We start from the raw sequence: 27394 nt of genomic DNA on the forward strand, positions 1-27394 counted from the left end.
TTGCCTTATCCTCGAGATTGCTTCAGTTCTCGAGTTAGAAAACTTTTCAGGACTTAGTAAGCTTGTGCTTGAAAATCATGAGTCACGAATCACGAGTTACAGTAAAAATGTGTACAACCTATTGTACAGACAACACAAAGTACCAGCACACTGGAAAATAAGCGAAGCTTCGCTCATTTGAATTGCTGCTGGGACATTTTATCCTTCCAAATTCCAAAAATCAATTATTTATGATTCGCATATATTTGCGCGAGCTGTTAGCGCAATTCGGGAACACGCTAGTCTTGCAGTCGTTTCGCTGTCGTTACTTTTTAAATTTTTGTTCCCAAATGACAGAGCGCGCGACAAGAAAACTTAAGCTTATTCAGAATACAATTTTGACAATTTTAAGGTAAGTAGTAATATTTCAAAAATTTTCACCTGAAGTTTCAGATTGAATTGCCTCTTTTTTACTTTGCTTGACAAACTAATTTGCGAGAGTCCAAAAACATGTTATACACATGCGCTACACAGTTTTTTTCTGATTTGTATTTAACAATTTATCTAGTCCCCGCTGGCTGCAAATAATTTAAAATCACAACAACTCATTACGATGTTTGCCATAGCGTATCTTTATTTAAGTGAAACAAGTCCACTAGTTTTAAATCTCAAAAGAGTTATGAACAAAGCCGAGATTTTTAGCTTTCTTTTTTGCTTTAACCGTTATTTTGAATTAATTAATTAATGAATCGTTGCTCTTGCTTTAAACTTTGTCATTTTTGCGCGCTTAATGTATTTAGCGCCCAGGTTTCTCGCTGCTCTTCGTGACGTTTTAAGACAGTTGCCATGGACGTAACCATAACAACTGCTCAGATTGGAAACATTTTCAATTTCGTGTTGAGCGCTTTCCGTAGCAGAGTGCAAACATGGAAAGTTCGTGGTTATCTAAAACTTCAAGTGGAGTTCTAAACTACTTATAAAAACAAATTACAGGCGATGAAGAAGAAGAAGAAGAAGAGAGCGCTAGACCGTCCAGCTCTCTGGACGTCCTTTCTAAAGCCAATGTGTGGATTACAGATCTTCCCACAAACAACTACGAACCGCTTGAGGCTTCGTATGGGGTGCGGAGACCAGCTAAGAAGGTGGGCGTTTCCCTTTTTATTGACCTCCGTTTGAACTTGGCAGTTTTTCTTCGTTAGCCCCGAATGAAAATATTTTTTACCGAGAATCTCAATGTTTTCCGGCGCAATTTCGACAGATAAATTTTTCGCCTGTTTCAGTTCTAGATCTGTCTAAAGTTTTTGATGTAGTTTCTCTTTTTAAGCCATTCGACTGAAGCGATTAATGTATGAGACACTTTTTAACCAGTAATTTGCTTCATGTAGATCATTCTTTCTTGTTCTTGTAAATATTTTTGGTTTGAAGATGCTTTTTTAAATCTTCTGACGGACGAGAAAAAGTAAGGCGCGCGCTAACACGCCTCCATTATGACGCAACTTTTACATTCTATAACCAGAAATATTCCATAGACTTAATTATGCTAAACAAATCAGTTAATCATCGAAGTTAATGGAAATTATTTTCGTAGTCCTTAGTTCACTTATGTTATTCTTTTATCACTGCCAGGATGCCAAAATGTTCAATAAGCTTAAAGGCGCACGCGCGAAAAATTTAATTTTTTTAAAAAAATCACGGTTTTTTTAGCCTGCGAATACAGCCGCCTCTCCGCGCTCCGACCCGCTTGTTGCGTTCGGAGCAACCAGCGGGTACGAGCGCAGAGAGGCGGCTGTATTCGCAGGCTAGGGTTTTTGGTAGATTTGTATTTTCGTTCGTAGAGATTAAAACGCGAAAACGTAGTAGTAGCTGCACATGCTAACCTCGAATTAAAAGGTTCAAAAAATTCAAAATAATTCTTCTTTTCCCTCTAGTGTAAGCGAGAACGACAACTGGAAGAAAAGGTTGCCGTCCTCAAGGAGCAGTTTGATGGTAAGATCTGTATACTTCTGACAATTCAAACATTAAAAAGGATATTTAATTCAACAGGATTTAAATTTGGACTAATTTTTCTACTTATTAGAGGAGGGAAAGAGTTAAATGCACGAAATGGAATTAATTTAAAAACCGATGTTTCAAGCGAAGGATGAACGCGCTCGAAATTCAATTTTTCGAATTTCACAACCCCGAATGTTTTCTATATCGAAGACTTAGCGCTATTAAAATTTAAGGTGTTATTCTTATTGATGTCATTCAGTACATGCTTGATAATTTTCGTTTCTACTTGATCTGTGCACAGAAAGCAGCAAAGAAATTGCTTGTCTTGAGGACAAACTATCAGAGTTACAGGCGAATGGCCAGAAGAAGGAGATTGATTTTGCAAAGGAAATTCAAGAAAAAGAGCAGGAGACGGAGAAGGCAAAGAGGGATCTTTTGTTGGCCAGAGAAAACTGTCTTAAAAAGGAATCAGAGATCGAAGAACTTAGCAATGAGCTAAACACACTGAAAGGTACGGGGCTCAATGTGATCAGCGTGTTTTAGGCTTAATTATAAAGTGAAAGTTTCAAATGATTCATACTCTCCTTAGATAATGTTTCCTATCTGTCCCGATTGAGATAGCTCACAAATAACTTGAGTTTAATACACTCCCGCTAGGAGAATTCTGTTTTCGTGAGAATTCTGAGAATTTCATTTCATTGACTGACTGACTGACTGACTGACTGACTGACTGACTGACTGACTGACTGACTGACTGACTGACTGACTGACTGACTGACTGACTGACTGACTCACTCACTCACTCACTCACTCACTCACTCACTGACTCACTGACTCACTCACTGACTCACTGACTGATCATGACTGACTGACTGACTGACTGACTGACTGACTCACTGACTCACTGACTCACTGACTCACTGACTCACTGACTGACTGGCTGGCTGGCTGGCTGGCTGGCTGGCTGGCTGGCTGACTGACTGACTGACTTTTTTTTTTGACCGGCGGACCGGCGGACGGACGGAAGGACGGGCGGAAGGACGGACCGGCGGACGGACTGATCAATTTAATGATCGAGCCACTAACTGAAAATGTAACATTTTCTTTAATTTTGTGTTCATTCAGATACTTTTGCAAACTATTGCAAACCAGACGACTCTCTCAAGCATCAAGTTGCAGAACTAAAGACGGTTTTGGTTAAAAGAGAAGAAATAAACAAAAAGCAAAAACAGTTAGTCAAGATGTTGGCTATCGATGCTCAGAACAAGTTGAAGAAGGCTTCGGCCGAAGTTACGAATCTGACTGAAGAGCTTAAGATCTGTAAAGGTAAGTTTTAGTTTTGCCAGTTGTGTTGACTTTTGACTCTGTATGGTTGGCTTAAATGTTTTTCTTATTGTTATTTTTATTGCTTTTGCAGCAGAGAACGCCGAACTGGTAAAAATAAACAGCTTTCTTCAAATTCAGGAGAAGGAGTTGCAGCAGCAACTGAATGAGAGCAGTAAGAAATATCAACAAGAGTTTAAATCTTGTACAGGTAAGCGGTACTGATAACTTGTCAGTTTTGTCCTGTCAAATCAGTAAATGCATAAATATTATACACTGTTGTCATGGATTTGTGCGAAAAGCTCGCGAAAAAGGCCCATTTCACATTTCAAAACCACTGGACCGGCCGGCCAGTTCTAAGACTGAAAAACACAACTGCTACAACTTGCCTTGGGTGATCAAACGACGACAAACGCGTTAATTTAACCACAGGTGCCTGAATTTGAGTTTAATCAAAGTTAAGTCGCGAACATCTATAACCGCAAATGAACACAAGGCAAATCTTCTACATAGCCTTATAAAAACGAGTTTGCAATTGCGGTTACTTATGTTTCTGTATAGTTGCGTTTAAGGTTTTTCTAATTGTTATTTTTATTGCATCCGTAGCAGAGAATGCCGAGCTGAAAGCAATAAACAGCGCCCTTCAAAGTCAGGAGAAAAAGTTACAGCAGCAACTAAGTGAAAGTACCAAGCAAAATCATCAACAGCTCATTTACATCACAGAGTTGCAAAAAACCTTGGTGGATACTGACAGAGTATTGAAGGAAGTGTCATTTGACATTCTGAAAAAGGAACACGAGTTTAAATCTTGTAAAGGTAAGCGGTACTGACAAACTCTTACGATATAAAACCCAAAAATTACCACATAATTTGTCAGATATGGTCGGCCTGGCCGTTATTTTTGAGAGCATAATTGAGTTGTTAGTCAGATTTGTCCTGTTAAATCAGTCAATGTATAAATGTCATACACTGTTATAGTGGATTTGTGCGAAAATCTCTTGAAAAAGGCCCATTTTCACATGACTAATGGAAAGCGCTCTTAGAAAAACAACGCAAGAGTTCAACTTGCCTTGGGTACCAGACGACGAAAAACTTGCGTTAATTTATGTATTTAACCAGGGAAGCTGAATTTGAGTTTAATCAAAGTTAAAGTTGCCAACATTTAAAACCACAATTCAATACAAAAACTGCACTGAAGCCTGTTACACAGCCAAATAACAGCTAGTTTGCAATTGCGGTTACTTTTGATTCTGTATGGTTGGGTTTTTCAGTTTTTCTAATGGTTGCTTTATTACTCTTGTAGCAGAGAATGCCGAACTGGTAACACTTAATGGCGTTCTTCAAGGACGCCATTAAGTGTTACCAGTTCGGCAGGCTTCAAAGTCGAGAGAAAGAGTTAAAAGCAGCAACTGAATACGAGCTGTGAGAGAAATCAGCAGCGGCTTGTTTACATCACAGCGTTAGAAACAACCTTAGTTGACACTGACAAAATATTAAAGGAATTATCAGATGACATTCTGAAAAAGGAACAAAAGTTTTTAACTCTTGTTCCTTTTTCAGAATGTCTTCTGATAAAAATCTTGTAAAGGTAAACGCTATACTGACAAGTTTTACGACAAAATATTTGAAATTAGCTCATAAAACTTAAATTTGAACATGTGTGAATGGATCTATAATGTGAACCTCTAAATATTGAGATTATAAGAACAGTAATATAACCGGCAAACACAGGAGAGTTTTTCATCGCATTTTCCAAACTGGCCGATCGGATCGAGAAGAGAGTTGAAAATACGACGCGCGTTTGGAAAATGTGATAAAATACACTCGCGACTGTTCGATATATCTTTTCAAACCAATCAAAACGGGAGAAATAAAATCGTAAATATCTACGCTTATTAAGATCACATATCCAAACCACCATCATGATGAATTATTGAAAAGTTTGAAAACTTTATTATTTGAACTATTTGGAGATGCCAGTTTTAACTGGTTAACATAGCATTTAATTCTGTTTTAACCAGAGTTAATTCTACTTATTAATCATGACTGATTTCACAGAAGTTGTGAGACTCTTGAAAGGGTCAGTTTAGTGAAACTACGTACAGTATTTTTACTATACAAAAAGAAAAAGTGGTTAAACTATGTAGACTCTTTGTAACCAAGTCGACAGTTTAAGAATTCGGGTTTTTTGGGATACTTACAGAGCGTGAAAAGGGCTTGAAGGTGACAAACGCCTCCCTGAAACAGCAAGTCCATGAGCTAGAAGGAAGACTGGAGGATTTGACCAACGCTCACACAGCGGAACGAGTGGCGTTCGATAAGGAACTTGCAGAAAAAGCGCAAGAAATAGTGGAGTTGAAGAAAAGCATCAAAGAAGAAGAGGAAATAATCTCACAACATGGGAACTCTAAAGGTACGATTTCAGTAAAACTATTAACAAACAGCAAGGGGCCGCAAACGATAATGCTGTTAACGTAGGAACTACTAAGAGATCTAAATAGCTCAAACTACTAAATTACCTATATGAACAAACAATAGACGCACAATACAGCATGGCTGATCATACTACGTACTGACTATACGTGAAAAAAGTAGACTTTGCGAGACGCCAACACGACTAGAAATGAAAGAGCAGGTCTGACAGCTGTTTACCATTATTATGTACGATTTCAGCTTTGGTGAAGGACTTTTTATTTCGCTAAACTAGGAACAAGTTCTAAATTGGTTTGACACCTTCAAAAAATTGTTGATTTTAGTGGCCAGTTATATTATATGCTAGGAATGCTGACTTAAAGAAAGGAAACAAAGAGAAACTCTGTCCTTTAGAGGTTCCAAATTGTGTGATTATTTCTTCTTCAAGACGAGAAAATCGCATAACTTGAGACGTCTGAAGGTACGATTTCATTCTCAACGATTAATTGATGTTATAGTTTTTGAATGTAAAGCTTAAATGTTTTTGTGGCCGTCAAGCCGAAGGGGATAAAGCAAATTGTTAAAATGATTTTACAAGAAAAACTTGCCATTTAAGGTTCGTCGTACGAAACCGATACGGAACAGTAAAACTGTTTCAGTACTAAACTTTATAACACAGCTAACTGCAGGTGGGCGTGCGCCATTTAACTCCACAATGCACGCAAAGCATGAATTATTTGTTAAATAATATATGAGTTCCAAAATTATTGATTAAAAAACTAGAAGAAAAAAAAACGTTTTTTTTCGCTGAACTAAGCTTTTTCTCGTGATCTCAGAGCGAGAAAAAGAATTAGAAAAGATAAACTCCTCCCCAAAGGATCAAATGAAAGAAATACAAGACAGACTGGACAATAGTGCTGATATCCAAAATGCAGTTTAGTGAGGAGGTTTCTTTTGAGCAGGCAATATCTCAGCAGCCACAAGTATAAAACAAATTTAACTGCAAATTGAATTGACCCAAAAACAACGCCAACTACGTATACTGTCCAGTAAAATACGAAACAGACCAAAACGTTTCTAGCTGATTATAATACCTCCAGGAAACTTATAAAATTGGAAACAGAAGGGCAATCTTTTGCCACTCAACATAGCTCATATATTTTTTACAGAACTGCAAGAAGAAGAATTTAACTCCTCCTTGAAAGAACTACAGGAGAAGTTAGGCAGTGTAATCAACACTCAAACGGCGGAGCGAGAAGAGATCGACAGGGTGCTTGAAGAAAAACTTCAACAAATTGTTGAACTGAGTGGCCAGTTAAGCGCAAGGAATGTCGAGTTGGAGAAGGAAAACCAAGAGAAGAAAGGAATCATCGCACAGCTTGAAAACTGTCAAGGTACGATTTCATTCTCAACGATGAAATGATAGCCTCTGTATGCGTATTTCCGAAGAAATCAAAGACGCGAAGATCACCGCGGAAAAAACGAAAATCTCCAAATTGAAGCGAAGATCTGAATTGACCAAAATCCATGTGATTTAATTGAACACTCTGATATAAAGCTGTCAAAACTCTTCAACACTACAGAAAATATCTGGAATTTCTGAATTTTGGCATTTGACCACATTTCACAAAAATAACGAAGATAAAACGATGATCTGCTTTAAAAAACCGAAGATTTTGCAAAAAAAATTGCGAAGACCGTGGACCGTGGGTACCCATAGAGAGGTTCAAATGATATTTTCGATTTTTGAATGTTTTGATTAAGAAGGAATACCCCAAGGAAGGACATGTAAATTTAAGTGTTTTTACGGACGTCAATGGGATAAAACAAATTTTAAATTGATTTGACAAAAAAAAAAACTCACAAATCGTGGTCCTGGTAGAGGTTATGCATAAATTACATTCAATATATAGTCGGGGACTGGGGCAGCGGGTAGGAACCTAGGAATGTCTAAAACGATAACGGGTGATAGAGGTACGGGAGGCGGATGAAAAAAGGTTGGAAGCGGGTTTCCTAAGGTGGCGGGAACTGGGGAAAATTGAGAAAAAGTTTGAAACCGTGCCTAATGTTTCGCAATAGAAGGGGTCATGAATGGTCTCTCAAAATGCCGCAATGCTCGCAAAATTAAGCTTTTGCTCGGAATGCTCGCAAAATTTTAGTGGGTGCTCGTTTGCTCGTGCTCGCACATTTTGCAAGTGCTCGCATGCTCAGTTTTTAGTGAGGTAGCTTTTTGAAAAGTGCTCGTTGCTCGCAAGGCTAATTTTTGTCAATGCTCGTGCTCGCAAAGAAAAACGATGTGCTCGCATGCTCGCAAATGCTCGCAAAGACCATTTGATACCCCTAATAGAAATAGCGCATAGTGGCGGGAAGCCGGCATTAAATCTTTGCATGCTTGTTGAAGTATCCATGTTTGCACTGACTTTGGCAGAGCAAAAATGGATATTTGAACAAGCATGAGCTCTTTGAACGAGCTAACAAGTGTGAAGAACGCAGATGTTCCAGAAGTACCAACCAATGTCCTGAGCGGGTTTAACGGTATGCGTTATAAGTGATACGTACAATTTTATTTGGATAGAAACGGTTGATAGGTCAATTGCGTGCCAACAAATGTGTGTGCTTGGTGGTTCTTCGATTGGTTGAGAAGTTTAGAAAACCAGCAATTTTGTCAACTGAAGACGTTGTGCCAACGAAGGTCTTATTATTTGGCTGCAGACTGAGCCATGCCTTAATGTTAATATTAACAAAATACCCAAGAGCTAGGCCCTTTGCGGTTAACGGTTACATCATAAAATGCTGAAGGGCAAGCTCCACTCTGAGACACTCAAAACAAAGTCTGACTGGTTGAGGTCGCTTTGTACCATGTGATCGTTAGCTGCATAGGGCCCATTAAATAGTTTGATCACAGCCTTGACTTAGTATGGTGGAGTTTTTTAATGAAGCTCATCCAGTCTGGTGCTAGAGACAGACCAACGGTTTAATGTGCATACCTTTATAGAGCAAGTTCTGATTCTCTGTTATGTTGCTACTTCAAGCCAAGGCCATCTTCATTCAATTTCCTTAGAAAGTTGAATTAAGACGGCTTTTGCTTGCTTGTAACAAATGAGGACGTTGAAGAACAGCCTGCCCTGGTGGTCTTGTAAACGTGCACTGACAACAACAAGGGTGGTCTGACTGCCGAAAATAATATCAGTAACTCTTAAAAGATCTAATTTTGTTAAATTGAACACTGACGATGCAATAGACGTGAAAGCAATTACTAAAACCGATCGCAACATTGTTAGTCCAATGTGTTCAGTTTTCTTGTTGTCATTGGTCAGTTGTGATACCTTGGAAACTGACTTGAAAACATTTTTGTTTCTAAGCTAAGCTCTTATAATCATTTCAGGGCAACAGAAGGAATTACAAGAGAGGTTGGACGATATGAGCAACGTACAAACACAGATAAGAGAGCAGGTCACGGTTGAGCAGGAGGACATGTCTGAACAGATTGTTGAGCTGCAGAAGCAAATAATGACCAGCAATGCTATGTTGCAGAACGTGGACCTTCACGAAAAGAGAATGGCGGAGCTACTTGAGAATTGTAAAGGTATACGCGCGCATATTTAGCTGTGCCCATGAGAGAAAATACACATTTTAATTTAGCATGGTAGGAATTTTGTTACAGTTTGCTAAGCAATTAATGAACCGTTTACCTTTAATTTCCATCAACAGAGCAAAAAGAAAAGCTTGAACAAGCATGTGACTCTTTTATCGAAACAATAGAGAATACAGAGACTACAGAAATGCCCGCTGATCATGATGTCGTGGACACGTTCAACGGTATGTGCGAGCAATAATAAGAATGTGATTACATTCACAAAATATATTATGGTTAAGATGAGCTGGACATATCAATTATGAGAACTGAGTGCTTCTGCATATGCCGCTGTTTTATACCGACATACCTACAGTTAAGTTTATTTGGTGTGCATGCCTTTATAGTCTTTATAAAGTAGGTCCTGATTCTTTAGAGACCGCGATGCAACACCAGACATGAGCGCGTTTGCCGATCTTTAATTGGTTTATCCGTAATTGGTATTCTAACCAATCACAGCAAACATGGCGCTTTTTTCAGCCAATCAGGAGCAAGACACAAACTAATCGTGACGTTTCCCGCGCTTGGCGCTCGTCGCAAGTTTTGCACAGAGTTTGATTGGTTCATTGTGATTTTTGTTTGTTTTGATTGGTAAGCTATGCCCTTATAATCATTTCAGAGCGAGGGAAGGAGCTGGAGATGGAAAATTATTTGCGGAAATATCAACCGGAAGAAGTCAGTCGACAAGAGAGGATGGACGATGTTACCATCATCCAAATACAAATAAGAGACAAGGCCACTCCGGAGCAGGCAGACATGTCTCAACAGTTTGTTGAGGTGCAGAACCAAATTGTTGTTCTGCAGAACGTGGACTTTCACGAAAAGAAAATGGCGGAGCTGCTTGAGAATTGTAACGGTATAGAAGTTATGATTACTTTAATATTAAGTGAAAACGTATATGCATATTTAGTTGTGCGCATGAGGAAAATATTAATTTTAATTCAGTTTAGCATGGTAGGAATTTTGTTACAGTGTACTGAAAAGTTAATGAAAAAAGTTAATATCTTTATTGAGTCTTTATTTGTCATCAACAGAGGAAAAGAAAAAGCTTGAACAAGCATGTGACTCTTTTATCGACACAACAAGTGTGGAGACTACAGAGGCTCCAGAAATGCTAGCTGATGTAGTGGACAAGTTAAGCGGTATGTGTGAGCAGTACTAAGCACTGCTAAGACTGTGATTTCATTTTTACAAAACATATTTTGGTTTACATGAGCTGGACATTCTGTTCCAAAACTAGAGAAAGTATTAATTTTAATTTAAAATGGTAGAAATTTTGTTACAGTGTGCTTTACAATTATGAAAAACAAATATCTTTATCTGTCATCAACAGAGAAAAAGGAAAAGCTCGAACAAGCATGTGACTCTTTTATCGACACAACAAGTGTGGAGACTACAGAGGCTCCAGAAATGCTAGCTGATGTAGTGGACAAGTTAAGCGGTATGTGTGAGCAGTACTAAGCACTGCTAAGACTGTGATTTCATTTTTACAAAACATATGATAGTTTACATGAGCTGGACATTTTGTTCCAGAACCAGAGAAAATATTAAGTTTAATTTAAAATGGTGAGAAATTTTGTTACAGTGTGCTTTACAATTATGAAAAGAAATTTATCTTTATTTCTCATCAACAGAGGAAAAGATAAAGCTTGAACAAGCATGTGATTCTTTTAATGACACAAGTGTAACGGCTACAGAGGTTCCAGAAATACCCGCTGATGTAATGGACAAGTTTAGCGGTATGTGTGAGCAATCAATATAAGTCTGTAATTTTAATTTTTTTCGAAAATTTAAGATAACTCTGAAACGGCTACGGAGAATTGTTTTTAACTTTGCAGAAAAATGCATATTTACGTGCTGATCATTAATCAATAATTAAAAATGGGGTCATCGTGCTCGTTTTTGAGTTATAACCGCTTAAAGAGAAAATTAAGGGTGTTTTTAACAGGTTATACTGTTGCTATGGTAATCAGTGACGTTATAAAAAAAAACCAAAACGTATCCAGCAATGATTGGAAATTTGTTTGATATTATTATTGTAGCAGCAACTGTTGACGCGGCTAATGGCGCCGAAGTGTTCTATTTTGTGGAGGAACGAAAACCGGGTAAAACTGGAAAGAACGGTAGAGCAAGGACGAGACCCAACAAAAAAACTCATCCCACATTGAAAAAAATCAGAAATGAAAACATTTGAAAAAGGCTTTGAAAAAGCATTGATAGCATTAAACAGAGATGGTTATCATTCTTGTCTGTTGTGTGTTTTAGCCGATATTCACTTTGGGACACAGCAATCTAGATCTCCATTTGATCATCAAATGGAGATCTAGATTGCTGTGTCCCAGATTTCCTGGCAAACACGGACGTTGGAGAATTGCAACCAAATTTCCTAGGAAGTGTGCTTGACGGCGACAAAGGTATCATGATAAACTGTTAAAAATTCAAGAATTATAATTGAATACTATATGAACATTGATGTAGCAGAAATGAGGAATGAACGCTAGCTCAGCTTTATAATCGTTTGGAACTGTACTGGATGCCACGCATTGTATGTCACTTTTTAATTTCCTTGTTTGAAAAACCCATCAGCGTTTTCAAACGCTCACGCTTTATAATTTGTTTTGACTTTTTTTAGGCGGTGGTTATTTGAATGTCAAGCCACTAATGTCCGTAGCTATGACCAACAATGCAGAACCTTACGCTGAGCAAAACATCCCAGTCCTAAGTCAAAGAGGAAAGGTCGATAATGACGAACTGAAAAGTGCTGAACCTGACAACACATTCTCAAGGGCTGCTCTGAAAGGTATGGTGAAATTATGTACCTTAAAATTCCAGTTATAAGCTCCCCGCTAAGCCCCTCCCCCCTCCCTCCCTCTCTTCCTCCTTCCTCCCACAGATATAAGCCCTCCTCTACTGAATGAGAGTACTGAATAAGGCTAAATGTTGCTTAATTACGACTATTTAACTTAAAAACGTATTTCGATCAACACTGTCGGGGATCGTGTCGGAACGTTTTTATTTCTTTATTCTGCTTATAAGCTCCCCTAAAATAGAGGGCCCCTCCATTTGTAAGCCCACCAAAAAGTTGTATAAGCCCTGGGCTTATAACCGGGATTTTACGGTATTTACGATCTTTGCAGTTAAAAAACGATAAGTTATACAAGGGGGGGAGTGACTAGCTTATAGATTTGCAAGCCTAAGCTTTGCACTTAACACGTACATTAACCTTCAATCTCTTGTCGTTTATGTTTTTAAGGTCAAGATAATTTTGGGCAAACGTCGTCTTCATTCGACGATTTTTCAGCGAACAGCTACGTTGGAGAACAATCAATGCCGAAACCTGGTGGTTTGGGAAACGTGTTTGACGACAACAAAGGTATGGAGTTAAAAAGTTAAGAATTATCAATACTGTATAAACACTTATGCATCATTATGCAACAAGAAATGAGAACTGAAAGTGTTGGCTTAGCTTTATAATCGTTTAACATCGTGCTGGACGCTACGTTTTGTATGTCGATGCCTTTTCCTTGTTTGAAAAACCCTCTAGCATTTACAAACGCTCTAACACTGACATTTGCTTTGACGGATTTTTAGGCGTTGGTTATTTCAATGATCAGCCACTAATGTCTGTTGGTATGAGCAACGATGCTGAATTTCGCGATGAGCAAGATATCCCACTCGTAAAAGAAAAGGTAGACAACAACAATTCATTCGACGATTTCATAGCAAACAGGGACGTTGGAGAACAATTATTACAACATGGTGGCCTGGGAAACGTGCTCGACTACAACAAAGGTAGGATAGACTGTTGAAAAAAAAACAATATTGTAAAAACACTTATTCTCACTCCCCCGGGGTGATTTTTATAATCGCTTAGAACTGTGCTGATTGCATGTCATACTTTTTCCTTGTTTGAAAAACCCACCAGCATTTACAAACGTTTTAACTTTGAAATTTGTTTTGACAGATTTTTAGGCGGTGGTTATTTGAATGTCCAGCCAATTTACTTTGCTGGACATTCAAATAACCACCACCTAAAAGTCTTAAATGCTGAACAAGATATGCCAGTACTAAGTCAAAGAGAAATGGACGATAACTACGAACTGGAAAGTGCTGAACCTGTCAACCCATTTTCAAGGGTTGCTCCAGTTAGAAGCTCGATGTCGATCCCTTTTCCTTTTTGAAAAACCACCAGCATTAACAAACGCTTTGACATTGACATTTGTTTGACTGGTTTTTAGGCGGTGGCTACTTAAATGTCCAGCCACTAAACACTGCAACTATGACTTACGACGCAGAACTTAACGCTAAGCAAGATATCCCAGTATCAAGTCATGATTACTTTGGGGAAAAGTCGTCTTCATTGAGCGATTTTCCGGCGAACAGCGACGTTGGAGAACAATTAGTGCAACCTAGTGACTTGGGAAACGTGTTAGATGATAACGACATGCATGCTACAGCTGTTGTTGAGGAAGATATTCCAGTCCTTACAGAAAAGACCAACACTAACAAACTGAAAACTTCTAAACCATTCAACCCATTTTCAAGGGCTGCTCTGAAAGGTATGGATTCAGATTTTATTTTTTTTATTTTTTTATTTTACACTATTGACAAAAACCATACACTATTACACTACATACAGAAAGTACATTGAACAAAGCATGCATTAAACAAAGGTACGATCTTCGCAGTTACAAAACGTAAAGTTTTGTATCTAAGCACTGTAAAAATAGACTAACTAAAATAAGGCATTTTGTTCTGAAGAGCATAAATCTCAATATATCCCAGAAACACGCTTTGAATTTTTAAAATAATCTCATCAACCTGGCTGCGTCTCTATCAGCGAACATTCCGTCATGGCGAGAAAACTTAAAACTGTATTTTTGAGGAAAACTTAAAATTGTATTTTTGAGATTTTTTTAAATGTGTTTTTAGGTAAAGGTCGCCGCAAGTCACTGGGCGTCCCTATGACCAACGTTTCTGGTGCGCACATTGTGCGTGGCATTCCAGTTCCAAGAAAAAGACACGAAACTGGGAGGGCTGAAGGATTCAGTTACATTAGCGAAACAGTTGATCCATACTCTATGTCCGCTGGAGGTAAGGCTTGTGAAACAATATTAATTTAGAATATCACTTTGCAGTTCATAGTACTCATAGCAATTTTTCTTGGACAATTCTGTCCAAGGGGGAAAAGCGCAATAAGGTTAACCCTATGTGAAGCACCAACAAGGCCAGACCACGACACCGAGAACTCCGTGCCCTTCTCTTTGCGATAAGTGTGTGGGTTCTTTAACGTCCCCTGCTGACCATACAACACTGAAAATGCTGGAGACGGGGCCTACGGTTTATCGTCCTTATCCGAGAAGACTAGAACATCAAACCATTTGCAGTTGTCTTTGCAACGGAAGCACGTCCTCCTCAGTTATTTTAAGACCCTAACATGATGTAAGTCCGGTCTGGGGTACAACAAGCGCGAGTATTGATTTAAAGTAAAATTGCTCATTACTGTACGGTAATTGAATTTCTCTTTATTTGTTCAACTGAAGGTATCCAGTACCAGCCTGCCCCATTGCCGTTTTACCCCGTTTCTAACCCAACTGCATCTCAGTTGGCTCATACTAAGAAAGATGACGATTGGCGGTTTCCTCGGAAAGAAGTCAAACTCAACATTGAATCCAACCCAGGTATGTTAACGTTTATTTGTACGGCGAAAAAAAAAGAAATCAATGTACAGTTTTACGCAGTGTAAAAACAGTTGCCCAAAACAATGGAATTTTTTTTTAAATGTTTGGAACTGCAACTACCTGACCTTGAAAATATTTTTCCGTCTTGTTTTTAACTAGCTCCCTTTCTCTGATTAATGTTTTCTTCAGCTTATAAATCGGCCAAAACCTCTTTAGTACAGTCACCTAAGTTTCTTTTTGCAGGCTCCTTCTAGTTACATTGAACCAGCAGACTTTGTATAGAGCGGTTTTCACTTGAGTGTCGAAAGTAAATTGCGTTTGCTTTGGTTCTGCATTGCTACGCTTAGTGATTGGCTTAAAAATCTCGCGCCACTTTCTCAGCCAATCAGACTAAAACCAAAACCAATCGCGACTCGCTCGCGCACGTTTTCTCGCGCTTCGGGCCGGCTACATGTATTTGCTTCGAGTTTTGATTGGTTCACTGGATTGTCTGTGTCCTTTGTGATTGGCCAAAGTAATTACTTTGGTTTTGGTTTTACGACACTCAATTGAAAACTGCTCTATGTCTAGTAGTTTCTTAGTCTTTGACGACTACGCCATAAAACACTGACAAAATCGCGAAATTTAATACACTTTTGCTCTAATTTTTCTTGCAATCGCGAAAATTCTGAAAATTAATACTCTCGAAATTCGGCTCCCGAATTTTCGCGAAAATAAGTACGCGCGAAAATTAGTAATGATAAGGTATAGTAAAAATGCTTGTTTTTTCGATGCGACACGCTCTATAGCGTGCCCGCTAGCCCACTTCTTGAACTCTCCCTTCCGCGCCCTATATCAGGCTAAAATCCGTTGCAAGTATCTTGTACACACGTTCCATATTATGCCGATTTAATGTTTTTCATTTTGTTATTTTGCAGAAGAGCAAGGATTCTTTAGCAGAACAATTGGCAAATGGTTTGGATTCTAGTAAGTATTTTGTCTTGTAAGTCTCTCTACTAAAAAAAAATTGCTGGTATCGCAAACTCCTTAACTCACAGCAACTTTTTTTGGAACGCCTCTTGTTTTGCAAAGTTGAAAAATAGCCGTGTTGTAAAGAGATTAATATTCTTTTTCTTTTCTCTTTTCAGGTATGTCCCCAAGGAATCCGCATTTGAGTTCAACAAATTATTTTTTTTACTTGGTTGTAAATATGTTGATTGAAAGATTCAGTCAGTTTATTGTAAATATCTGAAACTCTTTTCAAAGCATTTAAGAATGCTTACAAATTTGTAAATATGTTGTAAATATTTGAAAGCGAAAGCATTTATTTCGTTGAGGTAATAAATGTACATATATTGACATTACCTCCATTTAAAAGCACGCATTCTTATTTCAATAACGTAAAAAATATTGACAAAAACTTTCTGACTTTGTTTAAGCTGAATCATTTTGCTTCTAAAAAATTACTGTTGTATAATAAAGAAAAAAAATAATAAAAATAAAAAATAATAAAAAATAATGAAGACAAAAAGTTTGCAAGGTGCTATAACTATGAGCACAAAGTAAATATGTTAGATTAATGTAAATATCTGAAATTATTTTTAAACTATTGAAGAATGCTTGCAAATTTGTAAATATGTTGTACATACATTGTAAATAAGTCTGAAGTTGGTAAATAAATTGTAAAGTAATTGTTTATTTCGTCAGAAAGTGTAAAGAAAGAAGATGAAATAAATGGAAACACAAATTTTGTGTTTCCTTGAAGAACAAGATAAAAAGAAACTTTATTTTAGCTAGTAGCTATTCTACCGATAGTCATCAAAATATTGGCCCAGATAAAAGGGGATTGCTGAGCATTTCCTAAAACCCTTGCTCTAATGGTAATTTAGTAGAAACTCAGCTGTGTTCTATTGGAAATCCGCGAATCTGATTGGTTCTCCCACTGTTTTCTATTTAACAAATAGATTTCATTTTGCCGTGCGTCTGTTCAGTAATAGATCACAGATGACGTCAAAATGTGGTATGAACAGAGAAGTGGCCCACGAGGCGCTAGCCGAGTGGGTCACTGATGTTCATACCACATTTTGACGTCTTCTGTGATCTATTACTGAACAGACGCACGGCAAAATGAAATCTATTTGTTTTATATAATAACACAAGACTTCAGCACACTTCTGTGTGAGCAATGCTGCCGTACCGATGAGCTAAGTTGTTTTGATTTCACTATTGAGTTTTCGTTAACACGAAGCATTGTTAATCCGATTGAATAAACAGAAAAATGGTCAATTGAAAGTCAATGAAAAAACTAACCTTTATGTCGATTTGCAAAGTTGTTTAAATCTGTAAGCATTAACCGATGCGTTCAACCGCAATTCGTTTGTTTTCCGTGGCGTCGTCCAACTGTACCACATCGGTTAAACTTTCATACAGATTTCGGATAATTTCTCGAATAATTCACTGTCTTCTTCAAGCTTGTTTCGCCCAGTTAAATGCTTCGAAAGGTGAACGATGCTTGGCGTATTGTTTCTCACTGAAGATTTGTAATTAAGCTGAACTTTTTTGCTTTGTTGTGGCCTCGCAAGTTTGAAAAACTTTGCCGACAACTCTGATTTGGACTATGAACTCTGATCACGCGCGCGAGTCACACCACCGCGTGACGTCATCCATGTGTCTGTACTCTGATAGATCATAAGTAAGAACCAATCAAAATGCGCGTAGAATTCAGGTTATTATATAATCGCCGATAGAAAACAGTCGCGCGCGCGAGTAACTTTTGAAGTGGTAAATTTTCTTGATTTTTGTCTTCAAAGTGCACAATATTGTAGGTTTTGGACTACAATCCTTTAGATTTTCTACTAAAACAATTATACTACTCGCCCTCGTTTTCTATGAGCGATAGTCAACTCGGCTGCGCCTCGTTGACTATTTGCTCATAGAAAACTCGGGCTCGTAGTCTAATTGTTAATTAGACCAAAGCATACAGTCGAAGCTCTCTTAACGGACACTCTCGTAAGCGGACAGCTCTACTTACGGCCACCTTGTTAGAAACCCCGTTTTTACTCCCATACAAACTCTTTATTTTTACATTCTCGTAAGCAGACATTCCCGTAAGCGGCCGCGGACACTTTCCGAGATTACGTAAGCGGACACCGCAAGCGGACCGTAAGCGGACACCGCAAAGAAAATCATATAAAAAAACCTCTGTATCTTGTATTTATCAATCAACTTCACATCGCCGTTCGTCACAATGATTTTACTGTAATTACAGTACCATATTTCAGTGATTGTTTTGTTGTCATCCACGTCCGGTTACATTTCAAAACACCACTTACATGCATATTACCATTATGTTAGCTGGGCAAGCTCCCGTAAGCGGCCATCTATCCCCTACACCTCTAGTGGCCGCTTACAAGAACCATTCTCGTAAGCAGCCAGCTCCAGTTGCGGACACTTTTTTCGCGTCCCGAGGGTGTCCGCTTATGGGAGCTTCGACTGTACAACTTTCAAGGATTTTAAGACCTTGGATGTGGTTGTCCAAAAGCTCAATAAGACTACCTACCAGATAAATTACCATTCAGCATACGAGGGGGAACAAATCTATGTCACCTACTGAATAGCCTGTGAATTAGCATAATCCATGCTATGAACAACAAGATGCATATTGGCGTGAACTTGGGCTGTTTTCGAGAACAAATTGATGTCGTTTTACCGCTCTTTTATAAGTAACGTGTTGATGGAAAGATTCCGTGAGAGATTGGTAATAGTCATTCATGACATCATGGAATGTCACTAAATATTTGTTTCAATATTTGTTGACTTGTTTACAAAAGTTCCTAATTGGTAATGTGCATTTGTGTGGTAGCCATTACATCAATAATTCTTCATTAAACTGCGATTTGCGGTAGAGCGTAAAAAAATAAAAAGCTGAATTTTCAACTCGGGCGTTTCCTTAAGCCGGAGTAACTAGGGTCTGACCTCTAAAATCCTGCACACACTATTTCAAACCCTAGAAAGGCTATTTCAGGCCAAAAAGAGAAACTGTTACAACCAAACTAAGAAGTTATTTCAACTACTTCTATTTTTTATTGCCAAATACATTCTCACTTATAGCAAAATAAAGAAATTACATCAGTCCCCTAACTATTCTTACCTACTGCACAATAGAATGTCAGCACTGATACTCCCCTTACTGTTTTACATATAAAATTATTCCATTTTATTCTGCTTAGGCCATCCCAATAAAATGTTTCGTTTCCCATCGCCCCGTCTTTTGTGATGATGGGTCGGTCGGTCGGGCAAAAAAAAAAAAAGAAAAAACACTTGGGTTCCAGAGAAGGCCGGGCTGCTAAGTAAGAAAGCCTGATTACAAAGTCAACTCGAAAACGTGGTCTTTTCGTTCGTTATTCCTTATCAAATGTCTAAACAGTCTTTAATTAACGTAGTATCGATGTTTATTAAAGACAAAGACATCATATACCAATCGTTGTTAATAAAACAAGATCGTGTGCTTGTAAATTGAAGTACTTGCTTCTTTAACTAGTGAATCTGGAATTTTTTTTTTTTTTTTTTTACTTTTCGAAAAAAATGGGTCGGTCGGGCGATGGGAAACGAAACATTTTATTGGGATGGCCTTAGGAGAATTTGGTTTTTGGACATAAAGTTTACTTGAGATGATCATGTTTTATTCTCATTGCATGCCTGTTTGGATAATATAATACAAAATAATCAGAGTTTATACATTTGACATTCTGGGATTACAAGCGTTGGCTGTATGTGGATATAAGCTGTTGTTTGCCTGGTTGTCTTTATTTTGTGACAGAGTATTTCTTTTTTCCATTGTCATTGATGACACATATATGCTGTTGGCAAAAACAAAAAAGTACATGTAACTCTTACTCTAATGTAATAACTGAGCAACACAAACTTTGCAGATAACAATTAATATACAGCAATGTATAATTTTTTCAGCAAGCACGTAAAATAAATCATTGAGTAGGCGACTTTTGCATGAGCAATCACAAACAACGTCATTTAATTTGCACTTTACCCCGGGAGAGTTGAAAACACTGACCCCCGATCCGCGGACTACCCACTGACCCCCCACTCCGCGGATCACCTACGGACTACTCCGCGGACTACCCTTACAGAGTACCCCTACGGAGTACCCTATAAAATGAAACGAATTTATGTTTACGGGGGAAAGAGACAAGAGAAACCTACCTGTGCCACTTGCACGATCGTTCGAAACAGCCGCCATCTTGTTTACCTCGATCCAGTCCTTCTTGTTACAACTCAAACGAGACTTCTTTGGCTAGTACTAAAAGCCAGGAACGCCGGAATACTAAAACCCGGAACAGATAAAATATATCGTGTAACCCTTACAAATATAAAGAGCTAACCGTAAACAGGCTAACCGAAGTGAATAGTAGGCTAACCGCAGTGCATAGTAGGCTTACTATTCACTCCGGTTAGCATACTATTCACCTCGGTTAGCCTACTATGAACTTCGGTTAGCCTACTATTCATTGGTAAACCTACTATGAACTTCGGTTAGCCTGTTTACGGTTAGCTCTTTATATTTGTAAGGGTTACACGATATATTTTATCTGTTCCGGGTTTTAGTATTCCGGCGTTCCCGATTTTAGTACTAGCCTAGTCCCGTTAGGACTGGATCGAGGTAAACAAGATGGAGGCTGTTTCGATCGATCGTGCAAGTGGCACAGGTAGGTTTCTATTGTTTTTTTCTTCCCGTAAACATAAATTTGTTTCATTTTATAGGGTACTCCGTAAGGATGGTCCGCAGAGTAGTCCGTAGGTGATCCGCGGAGTGGGGGGTCAGTGGGTAGTCCGCGGATCGGGGGTCAGTGTTTTCAACTCTCCCCTTTACCCCTGCCCCCTCCCCTTCTCAAGAAACCACCCTAGAGCAAAAGTTTAACACTTACATTGAGATCCCTGAAATATTCATTATAATCCTGCAAAAAAAGAAAATTAATCATAAGAACAAAGTAAAGGGCAAGGTGACACCTTTCTACGGCAGAAAACTCTCAAAGGACACAACTCTCCAGACACCCTTAATTCCAAACTGGTATTCCGTTTGATTGCTTCAATGTGTTTGTTATACTTTGGACAGTCTTCATTTTTTTTATCTTTATGGATGAAGCATTTTAATACACTTACCAGTGCATAGCCAACAACAAATTTGTCAGGAATTTCAAAACCAATATCTAAAATAAATAAAAAACAAAACAAAATGATCACTTTTAAGAACAGTTTTCCTGACCAGTAAGTCGCACATCACAATAATGAAACACCAGACTAGCTATAGTGGTAAAGAGCATACCAACCCTCCAAGTTGATTTTTTTCCTTAGTGGCCATTTAGCCACCGACTGCTCTAGTTTGGTCGCCAGTTTTGGTCGCCAGGCTTTAATCCTTCTCACTTTGGTTCCAATTTTGTCGCCATGGCGACTAAAATAGTCTAAACTTGGAGGGTTGTATACCAGTAACAGACTGACATGTCGGGAATATTGTTCAGTCAACTGAAAGCATTTTAACAAGCATTTTAAACACAGACTTACAATCTGGACGATATCCTGTACTCCTTGGTGTTCTCTTGACAAGAAGACTAAGGATTAAGAAACAACAATAATCAACATCAAGATCTGAAGAAAACAACACGTGTATAAGTTTCTTATAGCAGCTGGTTCAATTTTCTGAGGTTTATGGCCAGAAAGTGGGTATTGCAAATCACCTTCAAATCAAGACCCTTCAGAGGGTCCCCAACTTGGTGCCAATAGTATACCAGTTGCATTTCCTTCACCTAGCCTGGGCTCCCTCCCTTCAGGCATAAAAATATAAAAAAAATATATGTATATATGCCCCCTCCCCAACTACATTTTGTTTTTGTTTTTTGTAATTGTATAATTTATTTATTTATTTATTTATTTTTTAACAGCAGGTGATTGCGTGGATGGTAAAATTATGTGAATCAACATGAAGTTTTTTAAGACAAAGAACTTTAGCATGGGAATAGTTCTCCCTCTTATACCCCCCTCCCCCCTCCCTGAAAGAAAAATTAAAGAACACTATTTTAGACATTAACACAATAATTATGCTGAAAATAATTTTGGATCCTCATGTACCTTGCTACTCTAACTGATGCTGGTTTAAACTTCTGAAGAGTGTTCAGTAATTTCTGCATAGTTGCTCCTGTATCTATAATATCCTGTTGAAAGAAAAACAGGAAAGTCAGCAGTGATTAAACAAAAACACTAAAAGTGCTTAAGTTACTAGTCTGCAGGCTTCTTCATAGCACCATAAAATTAACTCATTTGTTAACTCACCTCGACAACTAAAACATGCTGCAAGGAAAGAAAACAACAATAATCAGTGAATGTTCTTAAAAAATGTAAAAACATGATAAAACCAATGCACTAGTAAATAACTTACACTAGTAAATTAATTATACTAGTAAATTACTAATTAATTACTGTGCAGTTCTAGAACATATCCATACCCACCCCATGGAAGGTGATTAGAAATTCTGTGGGGTGGGAGGGAGGGGGTCTCAAAAGCCAACTTTCAAATGAAAGTGTGGGGCTTAACGGGAATTTCCAAAGGGGTGAAGGGATTAAAACCAAAAAACCTTCCATGGGAGGGGTATGGATATTTTCTGGAACAGCACTAATGAATGGTAGGACAGGCTCACGCTACCTTTCCACTAAGTGAAGACAAATCATCGCTCCCTATCACTCTTACTTCACCAGATGATTGGTCGTCCTGTGGAAGACATTTTCAATTCATTAGCAATATACCATGGTATAAGTCCAAACGTGACAACTCTATTTTAAGAGTGACAAAGCGGGAGAAGTCACCCATGCAGTTCAGGAGCTTATGCTAATTTATATTGCATGAAGAGAAATAACTAGCATTTCGTTAGCCATGAGAAAACAATAACTTTGGAACACAGTTTTTAAAAAATAATTTTTCTCACTTGATAACAAGGTCTAGAGGACACAAACAAAAAATTGAATAAAGAAGGTTGTTCAAGGTTTTTGCTAGGTTTTTAAGCAGCCAGACACAAAAAAAAAAACACACAGTTTTGGGTCCTTTCACCTGTCATTTTTAGGAGGGTCCTGGGGACATTCTCCCCAGGGAAATTTTTGAAAATGGAAATTATGTCAGAAAATGCATCTCCTGTCATTTTTGGCCCTCTCTTCAGCCACCAGTCTTGAGCTGACGACTGAAGTAGCTGGTGAAACTTTGCAGAGTGACCGGCGAAGTTTAGTTTATATACAACCTTGCTTGTTCGGTTTCCTTTGTTTGTGTCCTCTTGGCCTCTTCGTAAATAGTCTATTACCTCATAACTTTTCAATCTAATAAAGTCAACTGACATCTGCACTGACTGTTCTGTTGAGTCATGAAGAGAAACATACTATCACAAACTTGCCTTTTTTATTTTTTAAGCAACTATGGTACGGACAAACCTCTCCTTACAGACACCTCTACAATACCAACACCTCCCTATTTCAAAGCCCGACTGTTCACTTGGTCCTAACAGACTGAACTTCATATTAATTTAACTCCACCTCCATAATGTGGACACTCTTCCCTGCCCCTTCAGTGTCCGTATTAAAGAGGTTCAACTTGATTTAGTTAACACTTATGATTTTACAAGGTAGTGAATATATGAAAGACATATATGAGAACTGTAATAGAAATATGAAATGAATAAAAAGTTATCCTTGCAGTGTACTGGTCACAGTGTACTTTGGTACTGGTGGGTTGCTCTACCAACTGAGCTATGAAGCCTTAATACTTTAGGAGCAGGTCAATATAATATATGGGTTCTGGTTCTAATATCCCACATATAGGGGTGTCGAATGGTAAATTCGAGACTTTGCGAGACGGCAAGACTGATATCTTTTCTCCGAGCCCGAGACCTTTTTAGCCTGCAAACGAAATCAAGACTCCGAGAAGTGGTCAAAGAAAAACTTGAGATGATGAGACCCTGAAATTTGGCTAAAATTGGGCAATTCCAGAAAATATCCGTACCATACCACGGACGGCTTTTTGGAAATCCGAGGGCAAGGGGGGGTTCTTTGAACTGGAATTTCGAAGGCATGGGGAGATACTTACGATTGGAATTTCTAAGGCATGGGGAGTTCCAGATCTTGGATTTCCAGAGGAGACAACAAGAGTGTGTTCCTTGAAAATGCTTATTTTGTAGACTACCAAGTCGCAAATAAAGCACGAACTGACGACCGCGTCGCGGAAGCAGGATACAAGACAAGTATCGATCGATCAGGCATGTGTTTGCGTTCATTTACAAAAGAAAATGATAAAATGTGTGTTATACATCAAGCTTCAAAAGCCTTATATGATGAACTTCTTCATTTGCTCTTTGTTTTCTTGTCAAAGTGGATCCATAAAACATTTAGTCCATCATTCAGTGGAGTGCCAGGAAACTCTTTTGCTATGCTTCGAGACGCCGTTTTGAAGCACGTGGGGTTGGGAGCGACTGCTGACCCAGAAGGCTCAAATTCAAGATGGCGGATATGTCAGTGCACTCAATCGTATTATCTTCCGCGTTTACACACGTGCATCACACGATATTCTTATTTAAATGTTCTGCACCAGTTTGGGGCAATCTAAAGTTAATGTAGGTTGTATCTGTTGAACAAGGGTAAGGAGAAAAGTCTTATTTTTTTACATTTTCATCCCAGAATCTCCTGAGTCATAATGACTGTCTCTATGTACATATCGAGTCATTTGAAATAATTTGATGTAAAAATACGCCACATTGGGCGTATTTGCGAACCCCGATGGAAAGTCTAAATGGCTTGACATAAAAAAGGAAAAATACGAACCGGAGGGGGGGTTAACGATTATGGAATTCCAAGGGCATGGGGGGATAACACATTTTGGAATTTCCGAAGGCAAGGGGGGCTAAAATATGGAAGCCGTCCGTGGTATGGTACGGATATTTTCTGGAATCGCCCATTTTGCGAGACATGCATTTTTTGAAGGACCATTCACCACCCCTACATACCGTTAATAGAGTAGATAATAAAGTAAATACATGAAAGATACTTTCATTGGGAGCAGGTCAATATAATATATGGGTTCTAGTTCTAACATCCCTCATATAGCGTAGAGAATGTAGTGAATATATGAAAGATACTATAAGAATTGCAGTAGTAATCTTGTTTACTTACCTCCATTGGCATTAATGGTTCTGATACAATCCATAAGATCACCAAAAAATTGATACCCTCCTTTTAACACACACAATCCAATAAGTGGACCTTTACCGACATCACGGCAAATATTCCTAGCCAATCTTTCAGTTCTAAAAGATTTAAAAACACAACAAGAACAACAGGGTTTTGCAGTTTTCCCATTATTCTTATTATTCAATGATTGCTTTTGTCAAAAGAAGCTTACCTATCACTTATAAGTCCCTTTGGTATCAAAACAGATTCTACATCATTCTCGTAGTGCTGAGGTAAACAGAACATCTCCAAAGCATAACCTTTATAGTCATCAGGAATCTACAAAAAATACAATTAGTAGCATTCTGTCATGATTAGTACAACCACAATTTTCCTCATAAACTAAATACGAACAAATGCCGTGGGGACACTGATAATTTGTTTGGCACAAACAAAAGCTATTTCAAGTAAAAAAAACGCTAAATTTTAAGGTGTTACTACAAGAGTTGAATCTCAACAACTCAAACTCTCAATAACTCGAACCTCTTACTAACTTGAACCTTTTCAATAATTCCCCTCCAGATTGTTTTCTTACTTATTTTTCCCTTGTTAACTCAAACTCCTGATATCTCAAATCTTTTTCAATTTCCCATGGAGGTTTGAGTTATCAGGATTCAACTGTATTGTTGAAAATTATTAATAAATTGTTTAAACTCCCTATGTCACACAAGCCAAAATACCCCAAAGACAAAAAGAGTGTTGACTGTGTCTTCAACAGCAGCTAAAAGCTATACAAGAGGCTCGTTCTTCTTATGCAAAACAAACAAACAATAAAATTTGCCTTAATTAATTTCTTGGACTTTGAATATTTTGACTTTGCAAGTCTTAATTTGCATTTAACAGCAGAATTAATTTAGAATTAAGTTAAAGCTCTCTCCACTGCATATCCAAAACTGACCTTGCAGTTGATAATAGACTTATTAACTTACAAGGCTTTCTTAGAGATATGGATAATAAATTGTAACTTATGACAAAATCTAGTCACTCTAAAGCTCGGATTTTTTTGGCCTCAAAAAAATTATTCTGCACAATTTCAAAAGCATTCAGAAAGTGGGCTTATATTTGCATATTTAATTGATCTTTTTATAAAGCCAGGCTTGAGCTGCTAGACGACACATCTGACAAACGTTTCGTTAATTTGAACAAATTAAATCAGATCTCTTCGTTGTCGCGATGACACCTTAAGCCACCCTAATGCTTATGTGAGCTTAAAAGTTATTTTACACCACGAAATTTTTCAACTGAACCACATGTCTTTTGGATTTATGTAAATCACACACGCAAAATCGGTCAAACACGTCAAGGAGGTTCAACCATAGTCTGTTAATTTTGCCCTTAATTATCTACTTGACGTTTTATAGGCTTAAATCACAAAGGAAACTACAAACCAAGTTATTTCAAAAGCCTACCTTTATGCAATCTTTGTCGGCCATTTTCACGCGGGAAAACTGTGACAGCTTAGCTTGGTAGCCACTCCTAAAATTCGTGACACGTCAAAATTCGTTTTGTGGAGCCATCGTCACGCAACGCGCGTCACCGATAGACGTTTACAGGAGATATTTTTGAATGATCAAACCACAGGTTTCACTTGATTTATCTCTTCGCTTTCTTATGAAATCTATGAAGAGAAAGTAGTCTCGGGTCAAGCTGGTTAAAAAAAAACTCTTTTTAGATAATGAAGATGAATATTTTTTCAACAATAGCATGAGCATGGACAAAAAATGCCTCCCAGTCGTCCCAGATACCAGTTGGGCGTTCTAACCAACTGAGCTACGAAAGACTCGTGGTGAGCTGGGCCATTTGCTGGGTTGATATGTGGCACGCGTCCTGCATACTGCTAGGATCGATCAGCAATGTCGAAATCAGTCAAGTGTGTAGTAAATAATAAAGATTGTAAATTTTAAGCTCGGTGATAAATAATGAAGATGAATTTTTCATGGGTATTTTTCAATTTTTGCATGAGACAAAGAAAAACCCCGAGTCCCCGAATCAAGTGTAGGAGGCCATATATGGGTTCGATTCCCGTCGGGGACTCAGAATTTTTCTTTGTCCCATGCTTGTGTCATTGTTGAAAAATTCATCTTCATTATTTATCACGAGCTTAAAATTTCCATTTACCTTT

At 38.1% G+C, this 27394-nt stretch overlaps 2 protein-coding genes across 5 annotated transcripts; one reads left to right on the forward strand and one right to left on the reverse strand.

Moving 5' to 3' along the window:
- The first annotated feature begins 870 nt into the window (after positions 1–870).
- Positions 871–16290, forward strand: LOC144659897 (uncharacterized). 3 transcript variants are annotated; one of them, XM_078520416.1, is made up of 22 exons: positions 871–1121; positions 1908–1965; positions 2273–2482; positions 3097–3297; positions 3389–3505; positions 3901–4110; positions 5498–5707; positions 6876–7100; positions 9092–9292; positions 9418–9525; positions 9960–10196; positions 10375–10482; positions 10674–10781; positions 10975–11079; positions 11683–11711; positions 11969–12140; positions 12594–12713; positions 13579–13899; positions 14273–14434; positions 14884–15021; positions 15939–15987; positions 16149–16290. In XM_078520416.1, coding segments are annotated over exons 4-22 (2706 nt in total). In that variant the 5' UTR covers positions 871–1121; positions 1908–1965; positions 2273–2482; positions 3097–3212; the 3' UTR covers positions 16150–16290. The 3 variants fall into 3 exon arrangements, with proteins under 3 accessions (XP_078376542.1, XP_078376541.1, XP_078376543.1); XM_078520415.1 differs by lacking the exon at positions 11683–11711 and adding an exon at positions 12932–13132 and having other exon boundaries at positions 11973–12140; XM_078520417.1 differs by lacking the exons at positions 10975–11079; positions 11683–11711; positions 11969–12140 and adding an exon at positions 12932–13132.
- A 2770-nt stretch (positions 16291–19060) lies between these two features.
- LOC144659801 (hypoxanthine-guanine phosphoribosyltransferase-like) lies at positions 19061–26805 on the reverse strand. Of its 2 annotated transcripts, none has more exons than XM_078520316.1 (11): positions 26682–26805; positions 25445–25551; positions 25216–25349; positions 23358–23407; positions 22712–22777; positions 22342–22359; positions 22141–22223; positions 21577–21623; positions 21178–21224; positions 20943–20972; positions 19061–19859 (listed from the first exon to the last, which is right to left on the reverse strand). In XM_078520316.1, exons 1-11 carry the CDS (start codon positions 26703–26705, stop codon positions 19806–19808), a joined length of 660 nt encoding a protein of 219 aa, XP_078376442.1. In that variant the 5' UTR covers positions 26706–26805; the 3' UTR covers positions 19061–19805. The 2 variants fall into 2 exon arrangements, with proteins under 2 accessions (XP_078376442.1, XP_078376444.1); XM_078520318.1 differs by lacking the exon at positions 26682–26805 and adding an exon at positions 25953–26004.
- Positions 26806–27394: the final 589 nt, after the last annotated feature.

This window comes from Oculina patagonica, chromosome 7 (assembly GCF_052425735.1).
Source record: "Oculina patagonica isolate OP01 chromosome 7, crgOcupat, whole genome shotgun sequence".
Lineage (NCBI taxonomy): Eukaryota > Metazoa > Cnidaria > Anthozoa > Scleractinia > Oculinidae > Oculina > Oculina patagonica.